This window comes from Pseudopodoces humilis, chromosome 8, assembly GCF_049639895.1.
Source record: "Pseudopodoces humilis isolate 2021_Gansu_Grassland_sample_001 chromosome 8, ASM4963989v1, whole genome shotgun sequence".
NCBI classification, from domain to species: domain Eukaryota; kingdom Metazoa; phylum Chordata; class Aves; order Passeriformes; family Paridae; genus Pseudopodoces; species Pseudopodoces humilis.
Window position 1 is genome coordinate 26,804,221 of NC_142207.1, and position 26,399 is coordinate 26,830,619.

Consider the following 26,399-nt stretch of genomic DNA (forward strand, 5'->3'; position numbering starts at 1 on the left):
ATACTGAAGATGTAAATGGAAGAGAGGAGTCTGTGAACCTTAATGATGCTGATGAAGGATTTTCATCGGGAGCTTCCCTCAGCAGCCAGCCAGCTGGGACCAAACCTCTATCCTCTGTATCCCAGAAGGGCAGCTTAAGGAAAACAGCAAGTGGGCGTTCCACTAAGGAGAAAGAAACCTCTTCTGCAGCAAAATCCAATGACAGTCCTCGAGATTCAGTAGCTCGAAAGCAGTACACGCACCAATCCTCTGACCTAGATGGAGATATGATTGAGATGACACCTACTAAGAAACACCTCAGCCTGCCTGCTGGGCAGGTGGTGCCAAAAGCCAACAGTTTGGGCCTGATCAGGACCGCCAGTGCTTCCTCCAGTAAATCATTTGACTATGTGAATGGCAGCCAAGCAGGCTCCAGTGTTGGAGCTGGTACAGAAGGTTTTACCAGTCTAGCAGCTGGCAACACCAATCGGTTTTCAACTATCAGCCTACAGGAGGACCGGCTAGGCCAAGCTGGGGAAGGTAAAGATCTCCTTTCCCCAGGAGCTCCCCTAACCAAGCAGTCTCGATCTCCAAGTTTCAATATGCAGCTGATATCCCAGGTGTAACTTGGACTCCCTTCCTTAGTAATTCCTCTTCCCCCTTAATCCCTGGCAAGTTTATCCTTAGGCAAAACATAAACCATCATCCCACAGTGTGAAAATACTGACTGTTGTGATCTTGTTTGATTTGGTTTAGCTATCATACTGTATTACTGAAACAGCAATAATTCTTCCCCCACCTTCATCCTCCTTCCCCCTTGTAAACATGGTTGTGAAGCAGTATATAATGTACTGTATGCCTTTTTCCATGCCTTCTTTTCTCCTTGGGTGATGTGCAATCCATCGTAGGCTGATCAGTCCCATTTCAACACTGTGAGACTGGAGACACCGGCGGAAATGGTGAATGTGATCCCTATGAGATGATGCTTTGGCTTTGTTAAGAAATAGAAACGGGTTTGTTTTCTTGGTCTACAGTACTGCAAAGACTACTGGATCCTGACTTGTCTTTCTCAGAACCAGGAGTGCCTCAGAGATTCTAGTGTGACTATGGACCTCTCTGAGTGTGTGCAATCAATTCTGGGGAGGGGATTGTCATTGCTGCTCCTGGCTGCCTACAGCACTTTTTTCATTAAAATGAGGGTAGTTTTTTCTTGACTGCCCCCAGTCTCTCATCCCAGAAGCTTTTGATGTTCAGCAACTGAGACATGCATAGTAAGAAGCTGTTTTCCCTCGGAGAGAGGATTCTAGGTTGATAATGTAGGTTACAATGCAGTTCTAATGGCGTTGTAGCCATTTGTAATGTTACATGTCTTCCCCTCCAGGACACAGGGTCATTCTGCATTTAGACTAAAAGTTAGACACCACCATCCTGTTAAAGCAATTTGGTTTCTAAGTGGGAAGGAAACACTGCTTCCCCAGGAAATAATAGCTAACACTGCTTCATTTTTGTTGTTGCTGTTGTTATTGTGAGGTGCTGATCACCGAATTGAAAGGTGTATTCGGGTAAAGAGTATTTCTCAGGCTGCTGTCTTTTGTGTCATGGCTGTTGGGACACCCCCACCCCTTTCAGCTGCTTTCTCAATGTCCCTGAATTCAATGATGGAGTCATTTGAGCAATCCTGCAGTCCAGACAGACCACACTGTCAAGGTGCTGTCTCAGGGATAGAGACAATAGTTTGCTAGGAATACTGAATGCTTTTCTAGCAATGCCATTTGTGCAAAGGGGTACTGACAGTCCTTTTTTTTTCTCCAGAAGGATCACACTTAATTGCCTTGGTAGATATAATCTTTTGAGTTTTTTAAACTCTTATTTTCGTGGATTGGCCCTACTCTAGAAAATTCAGAACTCGTGCCATTGAGCCAACCCTCGAATGTATATGACTGGTGCGTGGCCACTGGCTGGTACTTACATTAGAGGACACTGCTTAGAAGCACATTTCTGGTTACACTGGAGAGTGTTTGGCATTCTCTCTCCATCTCTCTGTATCTCTTTTTGGATTGATAGAAATGGGGAAAGCTCATCCTCTCTGCTTAAGTCCTGTATGATATCCTGGAAGTTTACAAACTGTAAACCTGCAGGAAAGAGTTACAATTTTTATGTGGGCACTTTGGCTTCACTGTGAAGGATAAATGTAAGCAGTTACAAACAGCAGGCTCTCTTTGAATGATACACTTCAAGATATTCAGAACAATGAATGACATGGTGTGGTATTGCTGATAGTTGATTTTGGTGGGGATTTTTTTTGGTTTTTTTTGGTTTATTTCAAATAGATTTTTTTTTTCAAAATTACATTAGAATTCATTAAAATATTTGAAAGTTTTTTTGTAGTTTGATGAGTCACTTTGGTAGCCTAGGTTTCATATCATACAGTCATAAAGTGAATTTAGCAGCATCTGATGTAGAAATCCAGGTAAAGAGTAAATAGACTCTTCAGAAGGAAAACCTGACAATTTCTAAATGGAAATTAATTTTTAAGGACCACCAGTCATGCACAGATGGAAGTAAAGAAAAGCTGAGATAAAGCTACAGGGCTTACTTTTCTATAAAAATGTCAAAAGCTGCATATGGTTAAACTCTTCTTTATAAAATAAAATTTTCCTAGTGGAGACAACTGGTAAGTCATGACTGGAAGTACCAAGTTTATACTTTGTAGAAACTATCAAAAAGAAAATTTGCTTAGATATTTAGGAAAGAAAAGGTCAGGAATGTCAGCTAATTTTCTAAGAATTACTTAATTTTAGTATTTTAGAAAGTAAAGTTGTTCATTATCAAGGTTCTCTACTTTCTATGTTTGTCATTAGATGCATTACTCCATAAGTTTTAGGAAACTTAAATTGGCATCAGTTCAGATTTTACAACCATTTTTTAAAAGTTTTTTTTTTTTTTTTTATTTTTGTGTGGAGTCCCACACTGTCAAAACTGTTTCAGGCAAGAGACAGCTTTACTGGCTTCAGATAGGGAAGTCAAATGTACACGTGTAAATTCAAATTGGCAAAAACCTCAGTCAAACTACCTTTTAAAATATTTTTACACTTCTCATTTTGATCATGTGCCTTTTGTTATTATTTCATTCATTGTATTTTGTTCTTGTGTATATACACCTACTCCATATCAGTCTTTTTAAAAGGAGTTCAAATTTATCCTTGTAAAAAAAATATGTTTTCTATGTGCTGATGTGGTACATCTATGGCTTCTCAAAAATTACCCTTTTAGTGCAGTGTTTCAGCTGTGGGAGCTTGTTTCATGGTTTTTCAGCCAAGTACTGCTGAACATTTACCTTACAAATCAAGTCATCACAAGTATCTACAAACCAGCTGTAGTACCAAGCTCTGCAGTGCTGTGTCTCATGTTTATCATTAATGCTTCTAGACGTGTCTCAGAGTATGCTAAGGTGTATCAAGATCGTAGTAAATCTTTATACACTGTTCAGTACATTCCAGAGTACTGTGGCAGAAATAAAATTATAAGTGTCTGGGATATGGGTGGAGGGAATAATCTGCTGGGTTTTTGATTATATATGCTAAATACTAAACAAAGTACAGAACATACTTAAATTTTCTGACACCTGTGACATATGTTTAGACTTAAATCAAACATCCTTATCCTAAATTAACTCTGTTGTCTCTTCTTTTGGAACATTTGGTACTTGAGGCAGTAGATCTAGATTTCTGCAATGATTTCTGCAATTTTGAGTGCAATTGCAGCATTGTAAAAGGACAAGAAGCAGAACACTATGATTTTTCCCCCCATATGTGTGCATGCATGCACATACATGCAATTCTTAGGTGAAGAAGAGTAGATTCTATATTCTGATGTGTACATACACTTCAGTAGGGAAAAGTGAAATATTCCTTAATACACATCACAATATGCTGCCATTTTGCAACTCATTTTTTGGACTTTGTAATTTTAAGAAAATACAAAGTGTTGGGATTGTGAACTCTAGCTTGATTATCCTTTTCAGGGATTTATTTTGAGCAGCTTTTTGGTTGAAAGGTGTTTGAAAGGTAAACCATATTTTCATTCTGCAGAGAGCAAAGTGGTGAAGTAAAAATACCTATTAATGTTGCAAGATGACTATGTAAATTGCTATATTATCCCTTTAGTTTTCATTTGGAAAATTTCATAAAATGGATACTTTGTATCACTGTCCATTTTAAGTGCTGATTTCTTTGAACACCCTTTTCTGATGTGAATTTGAAGTTTTTTAACAGCATACTTCATTCTGCTGAACATCATGTTGCAGCCAAGTAACCATTAGGTCTAGTATTTGTAGTTTGCAAGTGTGTTGGTCTTAAATGCATTTCCAACATACTCCTGCTAGCTTTAACATAATTACAGTCATCAAAATAGTGAGAAAAAAAAAAAAAAGATGTTTTCTGACAAAGTATTTATTTGCACTACTTATGAATACTGGAGTTTACTGGGACAGGGTTTTTTCTCACCATGTGAGGTTTACGTGTGTGTGAGTAGGTACATACATTTGTCACGTGTTGACAATCAATTGCCTCAACTATGTGTATACTGTATGTAAATAGGAACGTATTTTTCAAGATTAAGGGGGAAACCTGTATTTTAGTGGTGGTAAAGCTACTTTGCAGTAAGGTGACCCCAACTCTGCTTTTTGTCTTCAGATACTATGTGGTTTGTTTTACTTCTTTAATGAAGTTTATTAGTGTTCTTGGAAAATTGTAGCTCCAGGGAAATTTTCCTCAATATTTAATGTATAACATGTTCAGAGAATTATATTTTGAAAAATTAATTTTGAAATAGATAATTCTATGCTATGGCTGAATTTTAACCTAAGAGTTTGAACTTGTCCTATTTTATCATAAACCAATGACTATCTCCTTTAAGTGTTCAGCATTTTAACTTTGGTCAGAAACCAGACATTTTGTTTATCTTGGCTTACAAATTTAAATTAATTTGAAGACTAAGAGAGAATCAAGAATAACTCTTTGAATTAAATAATAAAAATCAAGTTGTACAGTATAGGTACTGTACTTATAATCCTAGAGGAGGTGTGGAAAATATAATGGAATATGTTTGAATGAAATGTATACTGCACACAAAACAAAAATACTTTGATGTTAGTAGATCTAATAAACTCATTCTTAAATTCTCTCATTGCCAAAGATATTTCTACCTTGGCATGTTTAATATAACATTGAAGCCATTAGCTAGGTGTCATTTGTAACAAGCATTTATATCACAGGAACAGTTTTAATCTGAAGAGTAAATGTGCCCCTTTTATTTCAGTTTCTTGTTTAGGATAATTGCATGACTAAAGTTGCAAAATATCTCTCCTTTTCAAGCATGCTAAGCAAACAAGCCAGACCCTCTGTACTTGCATCACATTCTTGATTTATATAAGTTTCCAATATTTTATATCTTCTTCAGTATTTTAAATGCTATTTGTTTCTAGCATATGGGCCTTAATCCTTGTTCATTATTTTTGTTTTTCCCTCACTGGCACTTGGATAACCTTTGCTGTTGAAAACTTTTCTGTAGGTGATTCAGGGTAGTAAATCATGACATGGGGTGTTGTGTTAGTGAATATGTGTATCAGCCTGTCAAAATTTCTATGTCATGACCAGTTGAAGAGACAAAATATTTGCCTACCTCTTTCACAATGGTGGAAGATGATGGTGAGCTGTGAGCTACTTGGTTTGTTCGTGAAAACAGTAAGTAGATTTTGCAGGACTGATACTTATGAGATTTCCCACAGAGTCATTATGAAGTTTTATTTAAAATAAATCTTGGAACAAGAGTTTAAAAGAACAGCTAACTGTTTAAGATAAGTTGCCTTGTAAGTCAAGTGTCAAAGCCTGTGATATTAAAAGTTTAGAAGTAAGCTGTGCAAGTCTTAAGGGTACCTTACAGCTTCAGGAAAAAGATTTAGTAAAAATCTATCCCATTTTAATCATCTATATTTGAGATTCATTGGAAAAAAATACAATTTTTGCTTCCATCCTTTTGCTTATTTTTCTCTAGGCTATATGTGTCCCTGAATTTTTTTAAAGTGTTCATCAGATTTTACCAAAGGTAGTATCTGAGGGACCAACTGAACTTAAAACGGGTCCATAAATAATCCCTTCTATCATAAAGGATTACTAAGGTTTTCCTGTGAGGAGCTGTTGATGGGAACAGATGTATATTAAAGCTTGGTATCTGTACAATAAAACATTGCCCCACATTTTAGCTTGTGCATGATGAGCAGAGTGATGAGATCAAGTTTTATTGACCAAGTACTTGGTTGTGAGCTCCCAGTGTTCTACAGTCTGTAAGATATAAACGGTTTTAGAGAAGACTATCTTTGTATTCTCATACAACTTTTTAATGAATGATTAATAATCTGTTCAGGAGTCAAAATTTAAATTGCTTTAAAATGTGGTTTAGAATTCTCACAGGTTTTGATTTCAGAGAGTGAAATGATCAGGGGAGATTTCTGTTTAGAAGTATCTGCTGGTAAAGTGTCTCTATGGTGCTTTGTCATGGAAACTTCCTTACAAATCAGTAGTGAATCCTATGTGTTTTGAGTCCTCGTCCTCCCCGGAGCTGATCATAAAACAGAAAAAGTAGAGCAACCTTTTACCTTTAGTTCTAAAACAAGTACTTGGGAGTAACAGAAATACTGGCTATTGACACTGTTCTTTCTGTTCAGACAGTTACTGTTGTTGTGCTAGAATTTCATGTTATTAGTTTATGAAAAATGCAACTAGTAAAAACTTTGTGGCTTCAAGTATACAGTAGATGTGAGTTAACAAACACTCAGGATAAATCAACATGTCAAAGTATTAATAGATTCCTAGTACTGGGGTGTGTGGTGTGTGTGTGTGTGTGTGTGTCAGTGTTCAATGATTACTTTGAAACAAGACTTGTTTTCTTGCACGTAGTACATACTTTAGGGGTGGATATTACTTGTTGGTTATTTATGGACAAATACCATATGATTAAATAAAACAGAATAATTTAACACTTTTTTCACATTGAAGATTCCAGGAAAAAGCTAATAAAGATTTTTAATAATCAGCTACTCTTAATACATTTTAGATTTACTATGGTAGCTTTTATTTGCTATTAAAACACCCAAACAACTAAATTGATATATACCCCATGCTGCATTTTTAAAATTTGTAATTCCTGTACTTGACAATGAGTTTTTTGATCTGTTTTTGTCCTTGTAAGAATACGGGACTTGCTACCTGTTTTACTAGCAAAAAGAAACATTCTGCAAGGGTTAAAAAATTATTTTCTTACTTTTTTCGTCATACCAGGTTTGTTTCTCTGAATTAAGGTTTCTGAGGATTTTTACTACTTTAGCATTATGTAATCTCATAGAAGGAGCATAAGCAGCACGTAGCCCACTTCTTGTGGGCACGCAGGCTAGGCAAAACGACATGGATTGGTGGTGTGAGCCCCTCTTGGCCAGCGCAGCCCTGCTTGCTGGTGTGAACCCCAGACGTTTGAGATTCGGTACTGGTGAAGAACTAAATCAAACAGGTTTTTAATAACCGTGACCTCTGCTGTATGATGTCCTTTAACCTGGGGACCAGGGAAAGTCTTCATTCTTAGTCCTGAAGAAGGCATGTATTGAAGATCATGTTATTGGTGCATGTAAGCCATTATCTTAACTGTCTTACTGAGCTGGTTCATGCTGTTGACTTGTTGAAATGTGAAATGTAGTTACTATTGACTTTGTAAATACCTACCAGAGAAGAAATATAATTATTTTAAATCATTGTAAATAGAGATGTATAAAACTCGACACAATCTGCAATGCAGAAAAAAATTATATATATATATATAAATATATAAAGATGTTAAATAAATATCGTGCTGTTTCTGAACAGAAATGAGTACATTGTGAATTGCTGGTTTTTAAAAGTGTGATTCAGGCTGGTGAGGGCGGGACGGGCCGTGAGGGGAAGTTCTCCCCGGGGAGCCGGCGCCGTGAGGGGGAACCTGACGGGGCCGCGCTCTTCCGGTACGCGGCTCGCGGCGGCTTCGCGTCGCCACAGCGACCGCGGGCACGAGCCCGGGGGGCCGCGCGCGCCCGGCGGCGGAAGTCCCGCCCTGCGGCCGAGGCGGGCTTGGAGCAGGGCGCGGGTTGGCAGTGGCACAGGTCACTGAAGGCGCGGCGCCCGGGTTGGCTCCCTCGGGGCGGGCCGGGGGACGGCCACTGGCTGGCACGTGAGCCCGGTTCCGCCTCCTGCTGCCGCCGCTTCTGCCGGGGGCGCGGGGAGCAGGCAGGTCCCCGGTCCCGCAGGAGCGGCGCCGTGAGGGGTGAGGTGAGGGCTGAGGCGGGGCCGGTCCGCGCCCCCCGGCGGTAGCGCCCCCCGGCGGCGGGGGCGCGCCCACGTGGCGGGGGCCGCCCTGAGCCGGCCCGATGGGACGCGCAGCGCCCGCCGCTCTCTGCAGGTGAAGTTCGTGCCCGACGAGGATGTCCTCAGGCATATCGCCGACGACGCAGGTACAGCCGGCCCGGGGTGTAGCCCAACCCAGAGCAGCCGCGGCGGCCTCCGGGAAAGGGACTCTGCAGTACCCGAGCTGGGTGCTGCAGAGCCTAGCAGAAGGACGAGGCCTCCGGAGCTGTTCTGCCCCGCTTGACCCCTCCGTGGAGTGTCTCTGTCCCAGGCTGGCTGCGGGTGGGGCGGGTACGAGCTCTCGGTGCAAGCTGCGCCGCAGCATCGTGTACCGGGTGCCAGGGCAGCGGCGCAGGGAAACTCCTCGGGCCTGACGCGGTTAAACACTCGCACAGTCACAGCGGGACGAGGCTCCGGGTGTTTGCTATAGGAGCGTTTTGCAGCAGTTCTGACTACTTTTAAGGTGGGGAACCACTGTAAAGATGCTTAAAACTTGCCAGTATACGGCACGGGGCATCCGGTTCAGACTTCACTACTGGTCCTGCTTTGAGCAGACGGTCTTCATGCAGATGGTCTCCAGAGGGCTCTCAGCCTAAATTCTCCCATGAGTGTACTGAAAGCCTCCAGGCAAAGTATCTTCCAATTGCTCCTCTTCTCTAGGAAAAATAAGGGTTGACAAGTACCATCCCCTTTGTATTCAATTTGATACTGTAATGTGTGATCCACTGTAATTTCTCCCATTTCTCTCTGTGTTCGCTGAAATGGGTGTCTGCAAGCAGCATTTGTGGCGAAGGAGGGATGAATGGCTGTCGGGTCAGCTACTGATAAGCTGCTCTATTAGCAGGACATCTCAACGTTGAATTTCTTTAGTTTGCATAACAGGAACCTGGTCTCTAAGTCTGATGGCTGTGTACTACTGCAGTAGAAACAATGAAGTAGCAGGAGGTTAAAGCTTTTATTGCAATTCTAGGAACTAAAGTACGGAAGGACAAGGCTCAGCTGAGTGTCAGTGTGAAGAGATTTGTGAAGAAGCTTGAGAATATTTCTGATAATGAAGCTCAGGAGATCCTGGAAGAGAAGAACTATGTTGCCGCTCTTGGAATATGTGCCCAAGGTATTAGCCTGGGAAAACCTAACACAGATCTGACTTCAGGAGACTCTTGCAGTGTTAGGGTTGTAAAGTGTTGGTGAAATTGCTTTTGAGGGCTCAATCTGCTCTGTGCTTGTGGTAACAAGTAGAAGAGAAGATTATGATTCTAGGATTTTATTATTATATTTGTTTTTTAACACCTGCAGTATAAAGCCAAATAGTGAAATGTTGCATTCCATCTTTCTTGGGTTGGGAATATTATCAGTGCTTTTAAAATAGCTGCAAGTAACATTTCTTTTCACAGATTCAGTGGGAAATGGCTCAGATATAAGTGGTGGTGAAGTTTATTCATTCCAGACTCCTAAACGCTCCAATAAAATGGCAGAGCTGGGTATGTTTTACTCTCTTTTTCTCTGAAGACTTAGGAGAAGCAAGCAGAAAATGGCAGTTCCAAAGAGGGTGGACTGCTTTGGTTCAAATAAGGTGCTTGAGCTAGGTTGTCACTCCTGTCCAGTCACCTGTCACCAGGTTGAAGAGTCTTTGTTATGTCCAGCACCATCTGGACATCATTAGTATTTATTTGTCACAGCTAATGATACAATCCTACAAAGGATTATCTGAGGGAGGGGGATCATCCTACTGTATCACTATACAGAAGCTGGTTTTGGTGCCTCTTAGCTTCTGCTGTGTCTTGGGAAGTTATGTTTCCTGTCTTAGACCTCCTTTTGCAGCAGGGTGGATTTCACTGGTTCTCCCTCCTTGGAGCTATGACTCAATTTGAAAACTGAGGGAGATCATGCTGTGACAGTCTGTTAGTCCCAGTGTTGTTACATGGAGCAGACTGTTGGTCATACAATGGTAGAGACTATTAGCAGGATATGCTGACCTTTCAAATTCACATCAGTGATTCAGATTCAACTTCAGCTTGTACTGATAAGGAGTAGACACAGGTAAATAGTTCCTCCTGGGGAACTGTTTTTGCTATACTGACACTGCTAAACTGTGTTTGCTATATCTGATGATCTGCTATGTCCAGCTGAGCAGTCTTAAAGACCAAACCTTGCTCTAATTCAAGGACATGTGGTCTCCCAGGGAGCAAAACATGCTCTGCTGTTGCATTTGCTGTATTTGTAAAATCAATTAATTGATGAGTTCAGCCTTTGAAAATCTTTACTGAGAAATACAGCCAACTTTAGGGTTAGAAAAATTTAGAAGTATTTGGTTCCTGAAATACCTAAGGAATTAACATGTGGAGAGCATTTCAGGTGTATGGCTCCATTTCTGACAAGACAGAGCTGGAAGTTTTATACCTGACATGTGCTTCCTTCCCTTCCCCCTGTTTCCTACAGCCTCTGAATTAGCCCAGACACCAGAAAAGAATGTGGCACCTGATCACTCCAAGTGCCCTGAGAAGATGGCCAAAACCCCTCAAAGCAGTAAGTCCTGTGATGGTTTGGGGAACTGCAGCTGAGTGAGTGGGAGTTACGTTTCTATTTGGGTGGTGGAGTGGATGCTTAAGTATTCTAGTCAGGTTAACACCATGGACTGAACTATTTGATGTGCATGGCCTGTGCTTCACTTGGGTGTCAGATCTCTTCTGCCCTGCTGCTCTAGAGGAAACATGAACTCTCTCATCTATTGCTTTGACATTTAATGACTTCTTCTCAGTTCAAGACAAATACTTACACTTGAGAGAGTTATGAACTGGGCTGGTGTGTTAAACACCTTTTGGGTAGGACTGTGTGGGTGTTCATGTGTAAATTAACACTTCGTTATATAATATTTAACACCTAGTGCTGCAGAGAAATAAAAATGGGAGAAGTCAGTGCAAATCAACACTGGCAAAAGCATGTGCATTTGTGTTTGGAAGTGGAGTCTGGTGTGCTCAGGGAGAAAATATTAGCTCATTTTTCAGCCTCCTCCCTCCTACTGGAGTCTCTTCTTCCTTCCTGGCCTCACAAAGCTGTGACCAAGAATTAAAAGCTGCCTTCTGTGATAATGACATTGACTCTTGTCAGGGAGGCTGCTGGAGCCACCACAGACTCACAGCCAGAATGCAAAATTAATAAATTTTTGAGTAAATTGAGTAAATTTAGTTCTATTATGTTCCTGAAGCAACACCTGGGCAGAGGGACATGATTGGAGATGTAGGCACTGAGTGGAGATGCAGGCACCCTTACATGTGGTTCAGTGCTAGAACCAGCCTGCTGTTCACACTGGTCTGTCAGCAGTTTTGCACATGTGTGTTTTATCCCCATGCTGTGATCTTCACTGTGTTCTGATCTGTCTGTTAGGGTGCCTCCAGGCCTAGCAGACACCTAGGTTATCTATGCACAGATGTTCTACTTCCCAAAGCACACACAGGGTAAACAGCAATAGACCTGGTATATCCATTTTTCTGCATTGCTTTAGTCTTTGCTATCCCCAGCTGCATGGTCACTTGAGCATATTTACAATTCTCCTTGCTGGTCTTCCACTTCTAACCCATTCCTACCAGCAGCTCTCTTTGTTCTCTCCTTGCCTACCTGTGAGGAACTAGAGGCTTCCCTCATAGGATTAACTATCCAGGGAGCTGATATTCTGGTGCAGTGTACTTTGAACAGTGAATGCCTGTTCTTCTAATGGACCATCTGGTGCCACTGCTGAAAATTTGTAGTACTCTGTACAATGCTGTTTCTTTCTTTTCAGAACGTTCAAGTTCAACCAAAGTGCAGCAAAGGGTGAGTAATGACTTTACATTGCTTAGATTTTGTGTTTGGGTTTCTTCCCCACTTGGACTGGCCAATTACTACCGTTTTGGAGAGGAAGGACCTTGAAAAGCATAATCCACAGTAGAGATGTCTCTTCTGTTCTAACCAGACAGGAGTAACTCAAGTGAGAACCATTAATCAGGGCTATGGGGTTTGGAGTCAGTGGGCAAACAGGAGTTTTGACAGCTTAATTATCATGGGTGGAAACTATTTCCTTGCATCACACAAGTGAGGATGCTAGACAATCCCTTAGTACACAGTTAAACTCACAGCTTTCCAGTTTCTCACTAAAGGAAGAAATAGCCCTAATTGTAAGAAATGCTGTTAGGAGTTCCAGAACTCTGATGCTGTCCAGTTTCTTGCTTACTGTTGGTTTATAAAGAATAAATTGGGGTAATGGGCAGATGTAGGTTGATGTTGTGTTTTGTGACGCTACAGAGAGTCCAGAACTGCCTGTTGTGGTGGCTGTGGAGTGAAAGAGTTTGCTTTCTAAAATGATCAGCATCATAGCAGAAATGTGTGAACAGCTTTTCTGGAATGAGGTTCCAGGATGAAATACACCTGAAAAAGATACTTTGGGGATGCCATATTCACTGCTTGATGATTTCACATCCACTTTGTCAGGATCAACTAAAGTATTTCCTAAGTATTGCAGACTTGATCCAGTGTCCGAGTCAGGCATGTGCTTTATGCATATGTAAGGAAGATGTGCCACTACAACTTGGTGAACCCAGGCAGCTGTACTTTTTTTTGCTGTACTTCTGGGCTGAGTGTTTTTCTGGCATTCTGGTAGTTGTTTTCAGGACTTTTAGATGACTTTGAGTAGACAGCATGATATGGAAGGTGACTGCTGTGGGGACAGAAGCATTTCCAGTTTGTCATTGCTTTGGTTTGACTGTGCCCGAGGGGCCAAGATTGGCATCTTGGTTGGAGATTTCACAGTTTTCTACTCTGCATCTTGAGCTGAAAGAATTAAGCCCCTTTTGGAACTTGATCCTGTCTCCCTCTGCTTTTCCAGTTTCACGTGGGCTGAAATAGTTTGAAAATGTAACCTGTCTGTGCTTGGCAGAGGGCTGTTAAGAGGAGAGAGATGTTTCTTCTAATGCATGTTTTTTCTTTGCTGTTCCAGAATAAAAAGAAAGAATTTGTGTCCACTACACCATACAGACTCAGAAAGAGACTAACAGGTAAAGATCAGCCTTTGCAGTCAGCTGCCACAGTCAGTAAGGCACTGTGTTCAAGGGAGAGTGTTTTACTGTTGAGCTTCTGTCTGTGGTAGCAGTGTGACTGAGACAATCTGTTTCATCCTGCAGAGTGTAGAAATGTCCTTAAGGAAATCTATGTAGACCTTTCCTCTACAACTGATTGCTACTAAGGTGAGGGGTGGAAGGGTTAGAAGCACCAAGTTACTGAACTTCAGTAACATGACCAAAAGAGACAAAACTTTCAGTAATCTTACCTATGCTGACATTTAGTATGTGGTATACTTATACCAGGCATAAAACTTTTTGGTGATGGCTGGGACATCAATGTCAAAATATTTTCAATAACTGGTTGACAAAGGCAGAATGAATGCAGAGGAGAGTTTATTACATGGTGCTTCACTGTGTTGAGAGACCAAGACCGAGCCAGATTTCATCTGAGCTCTTCAATCAGCCCTGCTAACAGAGGTATTTTACAACAACTTTTTTGGAGAATGTGATGTAGAAGATCCTCAGCCTGCATGGTTGACCTTTGGGAAAACTGAAATAGAGATGCTAAGAGAAATAGGGAATTCCATTGTCTGTTTTTAGACTCTTTCTATGGTACTATGATGTTTCTTAGTTGGTATCAAGGAGGAAGCTTTACTTAACAGTACTTTGTGATCCTAGAACTGCAAAATAAATGGCCATCTGTGTTTGCAGTTCTCTTAAGCATTGATTTTACCTTTCCGTGAAATATATTTAGGATTCATGTGCTTGTAAAACATCTAGAGAATGTGTGTGAGATGGTGCAAAATAAATTCTGTGTTAGAAGTAATTCCTAGCTTTTAACCTTAAAATTTATGCTCTAGCTCCAGATCCCTATTTAGAAAGTGAGAGTGAATATTCTGCTTCCTGCTCGGAGGAGGAGGATGAGGAAGATAAGAAAGAAGTCAGCACTGTTTCAGATCAAAAGACTCCGGCAAAAACTAAGGCTGCATGTACACCTCCTCCCAGAAACAGCCTAACCAAAAAAATTAAGGAGCAAAAGATGGTGAGTGTGCAAAAATAAATTCTTGAGCTAGCAAATGTGAAGGGTTGTATAGTGACAATAAGCTGTTAGTGACCTCACCTGACCTTGGGGAAGAACTGCTAAACTCATTTCATACCAAACCAGCTGGGCTGGCTTTTGCTGCACTTCTGGGTAATCCCTGTTGGACAGGGACCATGTGAACCTCTTTGCTAATCCAGCTGGCATCATTAGCAGCTTCAGAAGGGGAAGTCTAAGGTGAGATATCCATGGAGCGGGAGACCTTGTATTGAGACAGGGTGAAGAAAATGATTCCTGTAGTACCAAAAGCACACAGTACTGTTGTCTTGGTGTTCAGCGTAATTGTCTTGCTTCCTTCCAACCCAGGGATTCCCACACCTATTAAGAATTACTGTTGTGTTACCTCTCTCGGAATCTCTTTTCTGACTCTCTCTTCAGGAAAGAATCATCTGACTAGGTTAGCATTGGTAGAATGCTGCTATAGAAGCCATTTTTGCAAATATTTTCTGTCTTTCTATATTCACCCTTGCTCAGTGTCTCATTGGCCGTCTTAGGGAGAGGGGCAACTTGATAGCCAGATCTATGCTATCTTGCTGATCTTGCTGTCCTTTTATAGAACAACCTGGTGGAGGAATACTTTGAAGCTCACAGTAGTTCCAAAGTGCTCACTTCAGACCGAACGCTTCAGAAGTTGCGGAAAAGAAGATTTAATCAGGTACAGTTCATAGTGAATCATACAAGTCTCAGATTTTTTGATTTCTATGGTAGAGAGTTCCCTCATCAAAATTTCCTGATGTTGCTATTTTCACTTTATTTCTGCTCATTACATGGTCAGTGGTAATGCTGGTTTAAGTACCAATTTAAGCAGTCTGTTTTCTACTGTTGCTCTGAGGAGGGACAGTGCCGAGTTGTTTGAAGGTGAGACAGTAGGAAAAATGCAGGGAGAAAGCTCTATCAGGTGAGCTCACAGCTGAGAGCTGCAGTTACCAGAAAAGGTTAAAGTTTGCTTTTGAGGGGAGGGGAGGAGAAGAGGGAGAAGCAGAATTGTAGACTTGCTTTGAAACAGCATTTTTGTCAATGAAATGGTAGGGGAAATTACAAACCGTCTTGTTTATGTCATTTATGCGTAGAGGAAATCAAGAGAGCTGATTTCATCTAAACATTACTGGGTCAAACCACTTGCAGAATTGGAACAGCTCTAAATGTTGTCACCTAGTTTGTTAGATGTACTTTGTTTCCTTGCAGTTCCTAGGAGACAGGAATAGTCTGATGGTGGTGACTGAATTGCTTTATTTTTCTCCACGTGTTACTTCCGCAGGGCAGTTCAAATCAAGCAGTTGTACCTTACAAGGACAGGTCTAAGGGAACTGTGTAGAATACCTGGAGCTCTTGTGTCTGTGACTGTTTTTTGTATCCATTTGTGTTTTAAGAGATGGCGTATATGCAGACTGCCTGATGCCTGCTGTTGTCTGGAATTGCTGCCCAGAGTAACATCTGGATTCTTAACAAGTTCTTTCATATAGCTGTGGAAGGAAATCAAGGCTTACAGTGTTAAAACTACTGGCTTCAAAGTAGTTGAAGGTTTAGCAGTTCTGTCTCTCAGTACTTTGTTTGTTTGATGCATTGCAGCTGCCTTTCGAGTGTGAAGTGTCTTCTACTGCAAGGGAGTGGGAAGCAAAGCTGTTAAAATTGAAGAGAAAGAGAGGCCAGTATAGATTTGATGCTGACTATCATGCGAATGTCTGTTTAAACATCAGCATCACATCATATCTTCAAAGTTGAATTAACCCTTCGATTCTTGATGCTTTTCTACATTGAGCTATCAGCTGCAAATTATATCCTTCCTGCTGTATTTTTTTTTTAAGAAGTTTGGTATTTTGAGCTTCTTCTTGTAGTGACCTGAAACCTTTCTAAGCATGTTGATTGGAGCCTTTTTCCCCATGAGCAGGGATGTGATGTTGTGTCTTGTTGGTACAGTACTTGGTGCTCTGTAAGCTCTGTGTGTATCTGTTTTTCCTGTAGTGGTTTTCCCATACTTGGCAGGAAGAGAAAAGTACACAGTGTGTCATCTCTTCTAGTACCTAGTACCTAGTACCTAGCTGCCGTTTACCATAATAAGTTTACTTAATCTCTGCTTTGTGTCTCCAGTAGCAAAACTGCGCTTCATGGGGCCTTCATGGGAAGGAAAAGAAACTAACCACAAGCAGAGTGCACTGACAGTGAAAACTATTCTCTTTAGATAGGGAGCATGCTAGAGGTTGTTTTAAGCACTCCAGGTATATCTCTTGCTTTTTCTCAGCCTTGAATGACTGTCATTTCTTTCTCAACACAGCAAACACTGCGTGATCTTTTGAAAAATGCTCCCCTTGCCTATGCTGCTGAAATTAGAGACCTTAACCAGCAACATGAAACCTTGTTTTCCAAGTGGATGCTGCAGCTACAGTAAGTATCCAAGGAGAATCACTGAAGAAGCTTAGTTAAAAGGCACTGCCAGTAAACTTACCCTCATGTCAGTAACATCCTGTGGATGAATTAAGGAGCAATTTTTTTTCTTCAATTGCTTAAATTTAAAAGTGGGTGACAATAATTTAATTCAGTGCTTCCTGTAGACGAAATCCTATCTGATTAACTCCTTGAACCAAATGTCTGAAGTGGCATTCTACCTGCATGTGCATGGTTAGTTTGCCTGTGCCTCTCTAAACCAAGCTAGAGGGCATTCACAAACAAGGAACATGAATAGTAAGAGAACAGGGAAAATGAATTATGAGAAAAGTGCTCTTTGTGAGGAATCATTTTTGTTTACAGCAGTGAGTTAGTAGTGAGTAGCCCACCCTCATCATCTTCAGTCTGTGGCTATCTAAAGTGGTGTAGCAGTTAACTTTCAGTGCCCATGGTACCTAATGATCATGCCCTTCAGGCCATGAGGAAACCCTAATGCTTTTGGAAATACTGGCAATATAAATTTTATTTGGCTTTGTGTGTATCTTCATGGGAAGGAGAAGGGTGAACATTTAGGAAAGCAAGTGGAACTATAGAGACCCTGTGAGATTCTGAAGCACGTTAAAGAAAGCAGACTACAACCTCTGAGGCTGGAGCCAGTACTGCTGATAAGAAAGCCTCTTGGAAGCTTTTGCAAGGAAGTGGAGTATAAGGAAATCTGTGGTCCATGGGGAGGGACAGAGAGTAGGAAGAAGGCATCAGCTTTGAAAGTTGGAGACTTGCAAGAGGAAGAATTCTCTGTTACTTGGTGAAATGGGCAGATGGTTAGAGATGTATATGGAAGGGCAGAAGAAACAAATCCCTTGACGAAAATGAAGGCAGTGACAGCTGTTGAACACCTTGCCTTTGCCTAGTGCTGTTTGAGTAACCTGATACTCTTTCTTTCTGATCAAAATAATGCTTTTCCTGCTTCTCAAATCTAAACAAAGCTTTGATTGCTGTGATGACCTACCCCTGAGAGTAAAGAAGTGTTTAAGATTCAGAAATACGTGTTGGTCAAAAGGAATGACAGAAGTCAGGGGGTCCACAAACCATCATAGAGTTTTATTCATAAAGCACACACTTGGCATCAAAATTGGTATGTTAGTCTCTGACCTACTATATAGGTACCTGGCACTGGGTTTTGGATAAAGGGGCAGGGTGAAGGGAAAAGAGCTTAATTTTAAAAAGGAGAGTTGAATTAAAAAGCAAAGAAGAGATCACCAGGCCTTGCTCCAGCATTGAGCCGGCTGAGGGGATGCTGGTCCTGGATTCAACATTGATCCAGGTGATAAGTGACAATCCAGCTGTGTTGGTTCAGCTGATGAGATGCCCATGGTCTGGGGGCCATTGCCTGAGCTTGCCTTTGGTCTGGGAGTTTGCCTTTTTATGGACAGGTGTCTCTGCCCAAAAGACAAGTTTGTTACCTTCTATGCTAATTAGTTATTATGCACAGTTTGTTCTTTAGGCCTTTCTGGAAAAGGGTCAGAGGGCTTTGGGGGCCCTTGGTAGTCACAGTCCCACCTTATAGTCCATGTCCCCTTCCTGCCAGTCATTGCTGTGCTGACACTGTACTTTGTTGTTGTTCTTTCTCATGGAAAGGCCCCACCTGGGCCCCCTTATCCAGCCAAGTGTTGTTCTTTACCACAGCATGTTAATACGACTAGTCCTTGATTATTACCAATTATTCTTGTCTGTTACTACTTGGTTGGCTTCACAGCCATCTGGTTATTGGTGTTTGAGACATACTATCAGTTATTTACCTTCTGGGAATTGAGAGCTCAAAAAGATCTCACTCTGAACTACTGCTTGCAGTGGTGCTAGAGAGTGGGCTTTAGTATGCAGCAGTCCCCATAATGGAGGGCTCAAAGGGTGTCACTCTAGACTGCTTTTATAGGGACACAGGACAGTGGGCTTCAGTCAGAGTGATTTTTTCATCCTGGCCACAGTTTGAGTCAGTAACTTGCTTTGAAGGTTCAGCAACAGAAATATTATTCCACTTGGATTGTTACTCAGGCAAGAAAAAAGAGTTTACAAGGCTGCTCATTAAAAAACAGGTGCTCATTAGACAGTATTAGTTCATGGGAACAGACATTGTTTCTGATAATCTGGAGAGGGGTTTAGTCTAGGTGCAGTTCATGAAGGCTGAGGCCTAATGAGCATTTCCCATATCACAGGGCAGCCTGAGGGAGGGTGAGGGGTGCAACTAAAGTCAGTTAGTTGCACCTCTGGGTCTCTACAGATCCATACCATGCTGTCTTTATGCTTTCCTGTCTCTTTTTCTGTGTAACAATAAGAAATATACCATGAGTATAGAGTAATTTTGCTTTGAAATTGTGCCTGAGGATCAGAGTGTAAAACCAGTATGAAGGTTTGCTTTTTTTTCTTGTAATTACTGTGACCTGTAGTAAACATTTAATTTAAACATTTAATACAATTACTGGTGAGGGGATGTGTGTGAATGTTGATTACCATTTCTTGCCTGAATTTGTAGATCTAGTATTCTGTTCTTAGTCAATAGCATTTTCTTCCATCAATGTTTTGCTGAATTTGTGAGCCTCTAGGCTGCTAAAATGATTCTTTTGCCAGGATGCATATGCCAGATTTCAGATTCCTTGTAGCTAACCTTATTTATCAGCTGTAAGCTTAAGGTAAGCCTGGAGTTGACAAAACATGAAATTTTTAAAACCAAGATTGCAGTGGATCATTTTGCTTAATGAATGTATGGACCTAAAATCACACTTGCATTTTTCTGATCCAGTGTATTTTTCACTTTTCTGCAGCTTGGGTTTCAATATTGTGCTTTATGGACTGGGCTCAAAGCGTGATCTGTTGGAGAAGTTTCGTACGTCTCTGCTCCAGGATTCTGTTCACCTGGTGGTTAATGGATACTTCCCCAGCATCACTGTGAGATCTGTAAGTGTGGGAAAAGCTTGTGGGTTTACGTAATCATCCTGTGATACAGATACCTCTAGTCTTTCAATGTTAAGGAGAAAATGTTAAGGAAACCTGCTGCACCCTATAGCAACAGACTCTGAATGAAGAGCAGTTCTTCTTTTTTCTAATACTTCGACGAAATGATCCCATACATTTCCAAGGAATTGCTGTAATTTCTGTCATTAATAGATATTCATCACTCTAAAGCCTTGTTTTATGTCACTGTTTTGAAAAGGAGTATAATTTTTTTGTTTATGTTGGCTGTTTTAGGGGTTTTATGGTAATAATCAGATTATCTCTCCCAAGGCAGCTGAGGGCTCAGTTTCAGATTTTCTGCACTTTGGTATCAGAGCTCTTCATAAGGAACTCCTGTTGTCTTTTTCAGATTCTCAACTCCATCACAGAGGAGGTTTTGGACCATATAGGGACCTTCCGCAGCCCCCTTGACCAACTTGAATTCATTAGCAAAAGGTTTAAAGAAGGTAAAATGACTATACGCATAAAAATGTTAGTCTATTTACTGTTAAGAGAGCCTGGACATTTTCTTCCCTTATAATTTTTATACAGACAGTTACAGTTTCTTGGTATACAGCTAGTATACTATCTTGCTTGTAATTTATGCAGCATATATGAAAACATGCATGCACCAGGAGTATATGTGTACATACATGTGTAGCAGCTCCATGTAAGCTGTCACCTCAGTAAGAGTATTTTACAGCAGGACAGCACCGTCAAGCAAGCAGGTTAGAATTGGTTTCAAAAGTAAAATTAAATGGGTATTGCCTCACAAAATGCTTGCTGAATTATTTATGAATGTCTGTCTTACTGCTTGTATATTCATACACAAATTGCCATGGAATCTTAATTGTGCATGGCACTGGTGTTTCAGTGTTTCCATTCTGTTTTTCATCATAACCTTATGAGTATTTCTCCTGGGACAAAGTGAAAAAGGCGGGGTAACAGCAGTTCCCACCTGAAAGTCAGTCTTGCAGTATGCTATGGCTGATCTGACTGATTTCCACTGGCAGGCAAGTAAACTGGTTACAGTTCTAGAATTGTTTCTGGACTCAGGAAATGGTTATTCCCAGGGATAAGTACAGCAGCAAGAAGCTAGCTGGAAATTTTAACATATACCATTTGCATTATCTGAGCTAGGTCTCTAACTTTTTTTCAGAACTTGTTAAAATTTTCAATGAGGTTATGATGCTTTGGATCCAGCCTTGAATAGAAAATGCATTTTTACTGTGAGGAGAAGTTTAAAGATCCTAGTCATGTAAATCAAAAGCAGCTGAATAAACTGTGCTCAGACTTCCATACTAAAATATATTTAAATGACCTTCAATTGCTAAAGAAACACAGCTAAAGGGACAATTCCTGATAAAGCTGTGAGCAAGTGGAAAGTGGATTATAACAGAAAAGCTTAAACTGAAAAAACCAACCCTGCAGCTGTGATGACAGTGAATTGAGCACCCTTTTAGGTGCCCAGAAACACCCAGTATAACCCAGGTTTAAATTAAGCTGTACAAGGAAAGTGATATTGGAGTGATGTATATGGAGAGTGGTGGAATAGACTTGTACTATGCTGCATTGGGAATGGGAAACCAGCTTGTGTGCAGTTTCCTTGATTGGTTCTCTGCTGTTTTTTCTGACATTGCAGATTCATCTTTAGAGCTCTATGTCCTCATTCACAACCTGGACAGCCAGATGTTGAGAGGAGAAAGAAGTCAGCAGATCCTTGCACAGTTATCCTCCCTGCCTAGCATTTACCTCATTGCCTCTATTGATCACATCAATGCTCCTCTCAGTGAGTTCCCCTGGGCCTGATCTAGCCAAGAGAAGAATCTATGTTCTGCTTTGGGGCTGCTAAGCATTTTTCATAAGCTCATGTATTTGCAGGAGCTCAGGACTTCCAATCAATGAACCAATATGATTGTGCAGAAGCCGTTGATTGTTTACATTATGCATTTATTTATAGATTCTAAAACTGCTGTTCACGTGATCACACATGATTTGATTGGTGCTTCTATCTGGCTCACACGCTGAGCACGCAATCCTCAGGTTTTGTGATTGGTCACTGTGCAGGTGTCCAAATGCCTTCTGTTATCTGGTTCTTGTGGTCTTGTTTTTCTGTTTCTCAGCTTCTTCCTTCTTATTTTAGAACAGTTTATGCTACAGCAACCTTGAGAAATTCCAGAATGTCTGATAAGAAATTCCACAGTTTGGCTGGGGCACACTATGCCCTAAGTTGTTCAGATGCATGGCTACATACTATTACTGTGTATTAGTATTACTTAATATGTATTACTGTTGGTGTATGTATATCCTGATTGTGAGTGTGGCTGTGCTGAACCAAAACTGTATAAAGATAGTGAGAAATACCCCTAAGCATAATATACAAATAGATTCCAAGCTTTTGGCACCCTTTGATTTTAGGAAGTTATTGAACTAGAGAGTGGATGTTAAATCTATCATTGCATCTAAACAATTTTCTTCTATCAGACAGTGTTGTGGGCAGAATGGGAGCTTCAGACAAAGTTTATTAGAGAAGCCCTCCTCTTGAGCCACCAGGTGCAGAAAGGACCCCCTTCCTTTCTAAACTCCTTCTCAGACAGGATCTAGGCATGGCTGGACCAAATCTTAGCCCCAGACCTAGCTTATGTTAAGGGATTATATAGGTCTAATTGAACTTTTGTCTCATAAAATTAAGGATGGCAAAGCATATACACTTAAATAAATTACTTAAGTGTATGGATTACAATTATGATTAGAACTTAATGATCCTAATCAGAGTTATTCACTACGCAACACAGTTAGCTATAACTATTGGTATTGTTCACTCTTTTTAAAGCAATATTGAAACAATTACATTAAAGCTAGCAAAAACAGTACAAGTAGAGATTGATGTTACTCACCCATACCAACAATCATGGGCAGATCTCTTTAGCTCAGCCTGGAGGAGTAACCTTGAAGGGGCATTCCCACTCAGGGGAGGAATCTCCACACACTCTGAGAAGGGTCTTGTTTCAGCTATTTTACCCCCTTTCTAGGCAGATCTTGCAGCTACAGCCAGAAATTGTTTGCACACTCCTGACTGTGGAAGGATTTACAATGTATCTGTGGAAAAGGGATGTCTGCAAATGTTTTGTTGCAGAGAATTTATCTTACTGGAACTGCAGTTATCAAAGTGTATGTAATGTGAATTTCACAAGCATATATTGTTTCCTCAGTCCTACAGGAGAACTATGTGCATTTTAATATTGCTTGTTGAACACCTTAGAAAACATAAATCTCCCAGTTTTGTCTGCTCTTTCTTTTCACTCTGCCTAGTGTGGGATCAGGCAAAGCTGAGTCTCTATAACTGGCTTTGGTATGAAACAACCACATTTAATCCTTATGTGGAAGAAACATCTTACGAGAACTCGCTTTTAGTACAACAGTCTGGATCTTTGGCTTTGAGCTCCCTAACGCATGTCCTGCATAGCCTCACTCTCAATGCCAGGTAAGACACTGTTCCACTTCACAGGAGCATTTGCCAAGGACCCAATCTTTACATTCTGTGTTTTCTGATAATATTGTTCAAGATGAAGATGGTATGACCTGGGTTCCAGTTGACTTTAAATGAGCAGCATTTGGGTGATTAATTAAGCATTAAATGAGCAGCATTGTCCAGTGATGAGATTCACAACCAGGTCTTTGTGCATAAGGCAAAATTAGTTAATATTTTCTAATGGTGGGAATTTTGGGCTGGTTTATTATTTTTTTCAATTATTTATTATTTTTCATTGTTTTTATTTTTTTAATTTTCCCTTTCCTCCTTTCACTTAGGGGGATATTCAGACTGCTTGCTCAGCACCAGCTGGAGAAAAAGGACAGCCCATCTTATCCAGGTAAGTACCCACCTTTTCTCATCTGTTTGGGATGTCGCTGTTCACAGTAGCCCTGGGTTTTGGTATGCAGTTTACATCTCCAGCAACAGAAGTGCTGGAACAGTTGGTTCAGTGAGGCTGTCTTTCTAGTGGCACTGTGTCTGATTCAGACAGGAATTCAACAGACTGGCTGGTTCTGAAAGACAGCCTCCTGCATGCTTAGACAGGACTGAGACTGTTGGTGGGGGGCTGTGGAGTAAAAAAAAATTGAAATGAAGACTGAATTTGTGTAACTTGTACTTGCATGTCCTATATAAATGACTTCTGACGTACCCTTGCTTTCTAGGATACATGTGGAATATTCTGTCACTGTCTGTAATAGGTGTTGGAGTGGATATGAATAACATTTTAATGGTAAAGAAAGCAAAGTAGAGGAGTTGGAAATTAAGAAAGATTAATATTGTAGAAGGTGCATTTAAAGTGCTGTTAAAATTCCATCAGGCACGAGGGTGACTGGAATGTTAATTCAGCTGTTACCCATTAATTACGGAACTATTACTTTGGCTGTATACTTGCAAGAGATGATGTTACTGTAGCCACTGTGGTCTCAGCCAAAGCAAGACTTTCAGGTGGATAATATATGGTGATGGACCTGGAAAAATCTGACAATTTTACGACTTCAGTTTCTTGTTCTTGCCTTTTTCTGTCTCCAGGGCTGTCTTTCCAGGACTTTTACCAGCAGTGTCGGGAGGCTTTCCTTGTCAACAGTGACTTGACACTCAGGGCACAGCTGACAGAATTCAGGGACCACAAGCTCATCCGGACCAAGCGGGTGAGTCCAGGGAAGAATTCTGGATACTCAGCCAATTTGAATTAAAAAAATGCTTACTTGCTGTATTGTTTTAAGCACCTAGGAACTGGCAAGGGACTGAAATTCTGTAATTGAAGCTCTTTCCGTGCCTTCAATTTGTCAACACTCTTTACGTGGATAGAGGGCTGTAGAAACACAGTGTGCTTTGTTTATTCAGCAACCTACTTCTTTTTGAAGACTGTGGGAAGTAGCAGACTGTGGAGCCTGCTATTCTGCTTCCAATAGTATTACCTGTATTTCTATAAGGAAAGAATGCAGACTTGTCATAAGAATGAGGCAGTATAGCAGTACAAGATACAGAAACACAGTGTTGAGGAGCTTTGTAGTTCCAGACAAGCATAACCCACCAGAAGATTTCTCATTTAGTGACTTTCCTCAGTATTTGTGCATTTCCTGTGTTGCTCCAGTGAAATATTCCAGGTTTTCAGCAATGTAGTTGTTCAGAATGCTGTCCAGCTCTGGTAATCCAGACTACAGATAAATGCTAGCATTGCAGTGCTGTCTAGTGGCTTGCCTGGCACTGTACACTGATGTTAACGATGCCTGTGCATGTCTGTTTTCAGGGAGCTGATGGTGTGGAATACTTACTAATTCCTGTCGATGACAGTACCTTGACTGACTTCTTAGAGAAAGAGGATGAAGATGTGTAATGTCCTCAGTGTCTACAGCAATTGCTCTCAATGGCTGCTGGAGAGGGGCCTATGCTCAGATCTTTCTCCAGCCTCACAACTGCACTGATAAGTAATAATTCTAATCAATCTTGCTCATTGTTCAACTACCTCAGGTAGTTTGGAATGATGACTTCTGTAAGCAAGGCCTCTCTTGTGCTCTAGTTGGATTTGTCTGCTTTGTCTCTTAGCTCAGACAATGCCTTCTTCCTATCTGTGCAGCCAACCTCACAGCCAGAAAAACTGACTCGGTGGGATTGTGCCTTCTGCTCTCTACCTCAGTAGACATGAGAGTTTTATTGGAACAATTTACTTGGGAAGTGCAAATCACAAGATGGTAAAGAGCTTTAGTTTGTACTGTTGGTGCAGCTTCTCTCAACTGAGTGCTATCTAGTATTCCTCTACCATTTAGACAAAACTAGCTTCCAGTGTATGAAGACAAGATTTATAATGCTACGAGACCTGCCTCAACTGCATGAGGAAAGGAGAATACTAGTGGGTTTGGGATGCTGCAGGTAACTTAGTAAATTCTGGCAATAAAACTGAAGGACTTGTCCCAAACCCACTTCCTTTTATAAGATTTAGATAATCAAAATTATGGACTCATGTCATTGCCTGCAACTTTCCAAGGTGCAATCCAGGAATATGAAGAGGCTATGTAGCTTTTTTTGTTTATTTTTTCAAAGCTTGATTGTATATTTATATTTTTTACATGAGGAGTGTCCACTGATCCTGGAGGAGGCCTTAAATGCCACTTAGAAACTCTCCCTTTATAAAAGTTCTTAGAGGTTGGGAGATTGCTGAAGTTTGACATCTTTTCTTCAATTATTTTTTTCTCAGTTATGTGGGAGGAAGTTCTGTAGTTCCATCATCTATAGTCTGCCAGCCAGACTTCAGGGACTCTGTATGCCTAATATTTGGTAGCTGTGTTACAGCTCAGTGTTGTAATAGTTCAAATCAATCAAATAAAGTACTTTATTAATTTTCATTGTCTTGTCTTTCACAATCTTTTTATGTTACAGGAAGATAGAGATCTTTGTGGCAGTTGTGCAAAAGCCTAATTTTCATTATTATGTCAAATATCTGTGCAGAAGATTACAAA

At 40.8% G+C, this 26,399-nt stretch overlaps 2 protein-coding genes across 5 annotated transcripts in view; both read left to right on the forward strand.

The window, feature by feature from the left end:
- Nucleotides 1-7,866, forward strand: part of HYCC2 (hyccin PI4KA lipid kinase complex subunit 2) — a 50,551-nt gene extending 42,685 nt beyond the window's left edge. For 3 of the 4 annotated variants that reach the window (XM_014249431.2, XM_005519907.3, XM_014249432.2), the window contains one exon: nt 1-7,866. In XM_014249431.2, coding sequence (XP_014104906.1) covers nt 1-605 — 605 coding nt within the window. In that variant the 3' untranslated portion in view covers nt 606-7,866. The other variant, XM_014249433.2, reaches the window with a different exon arrangement.
- On the forward strand, nt 5,672-26,285 carry ORC2 (origin recognition complex subunit 2). Its single transcript, XM_088058968.1, has 18 exons — nt 5,672-5,694; nt 7,928-8,232; nt 8,336-8,512; nt 9,376-9,519; nt 9,800-9,886; nt 10,845-10,931; nt 12,184-12,215; nt 13,375-13,432; nt 14,299-14,480; nt 15,094-15,192; nt 16,810-16,919; nt 19,739-19,871; nt 20,278-20,374; nt 21,550-21,696; nt 23,220-23,391; nt 23,718-23,779; nt 24,472-24,590; nt 25,193-26,285. The coding sequence occupies exons 1-18, from the start codon at nt 5,672-5,674 to the stop codon at nt 25,277-25,279; spliced, it is 2,121 nt and encodes a 706-aa protein (XP_087915094.1). The 3' UTR covers nt 25,280-26,285.
- Nucleotides 26,286-26,399: the final 114 nt, after the last annotated feature.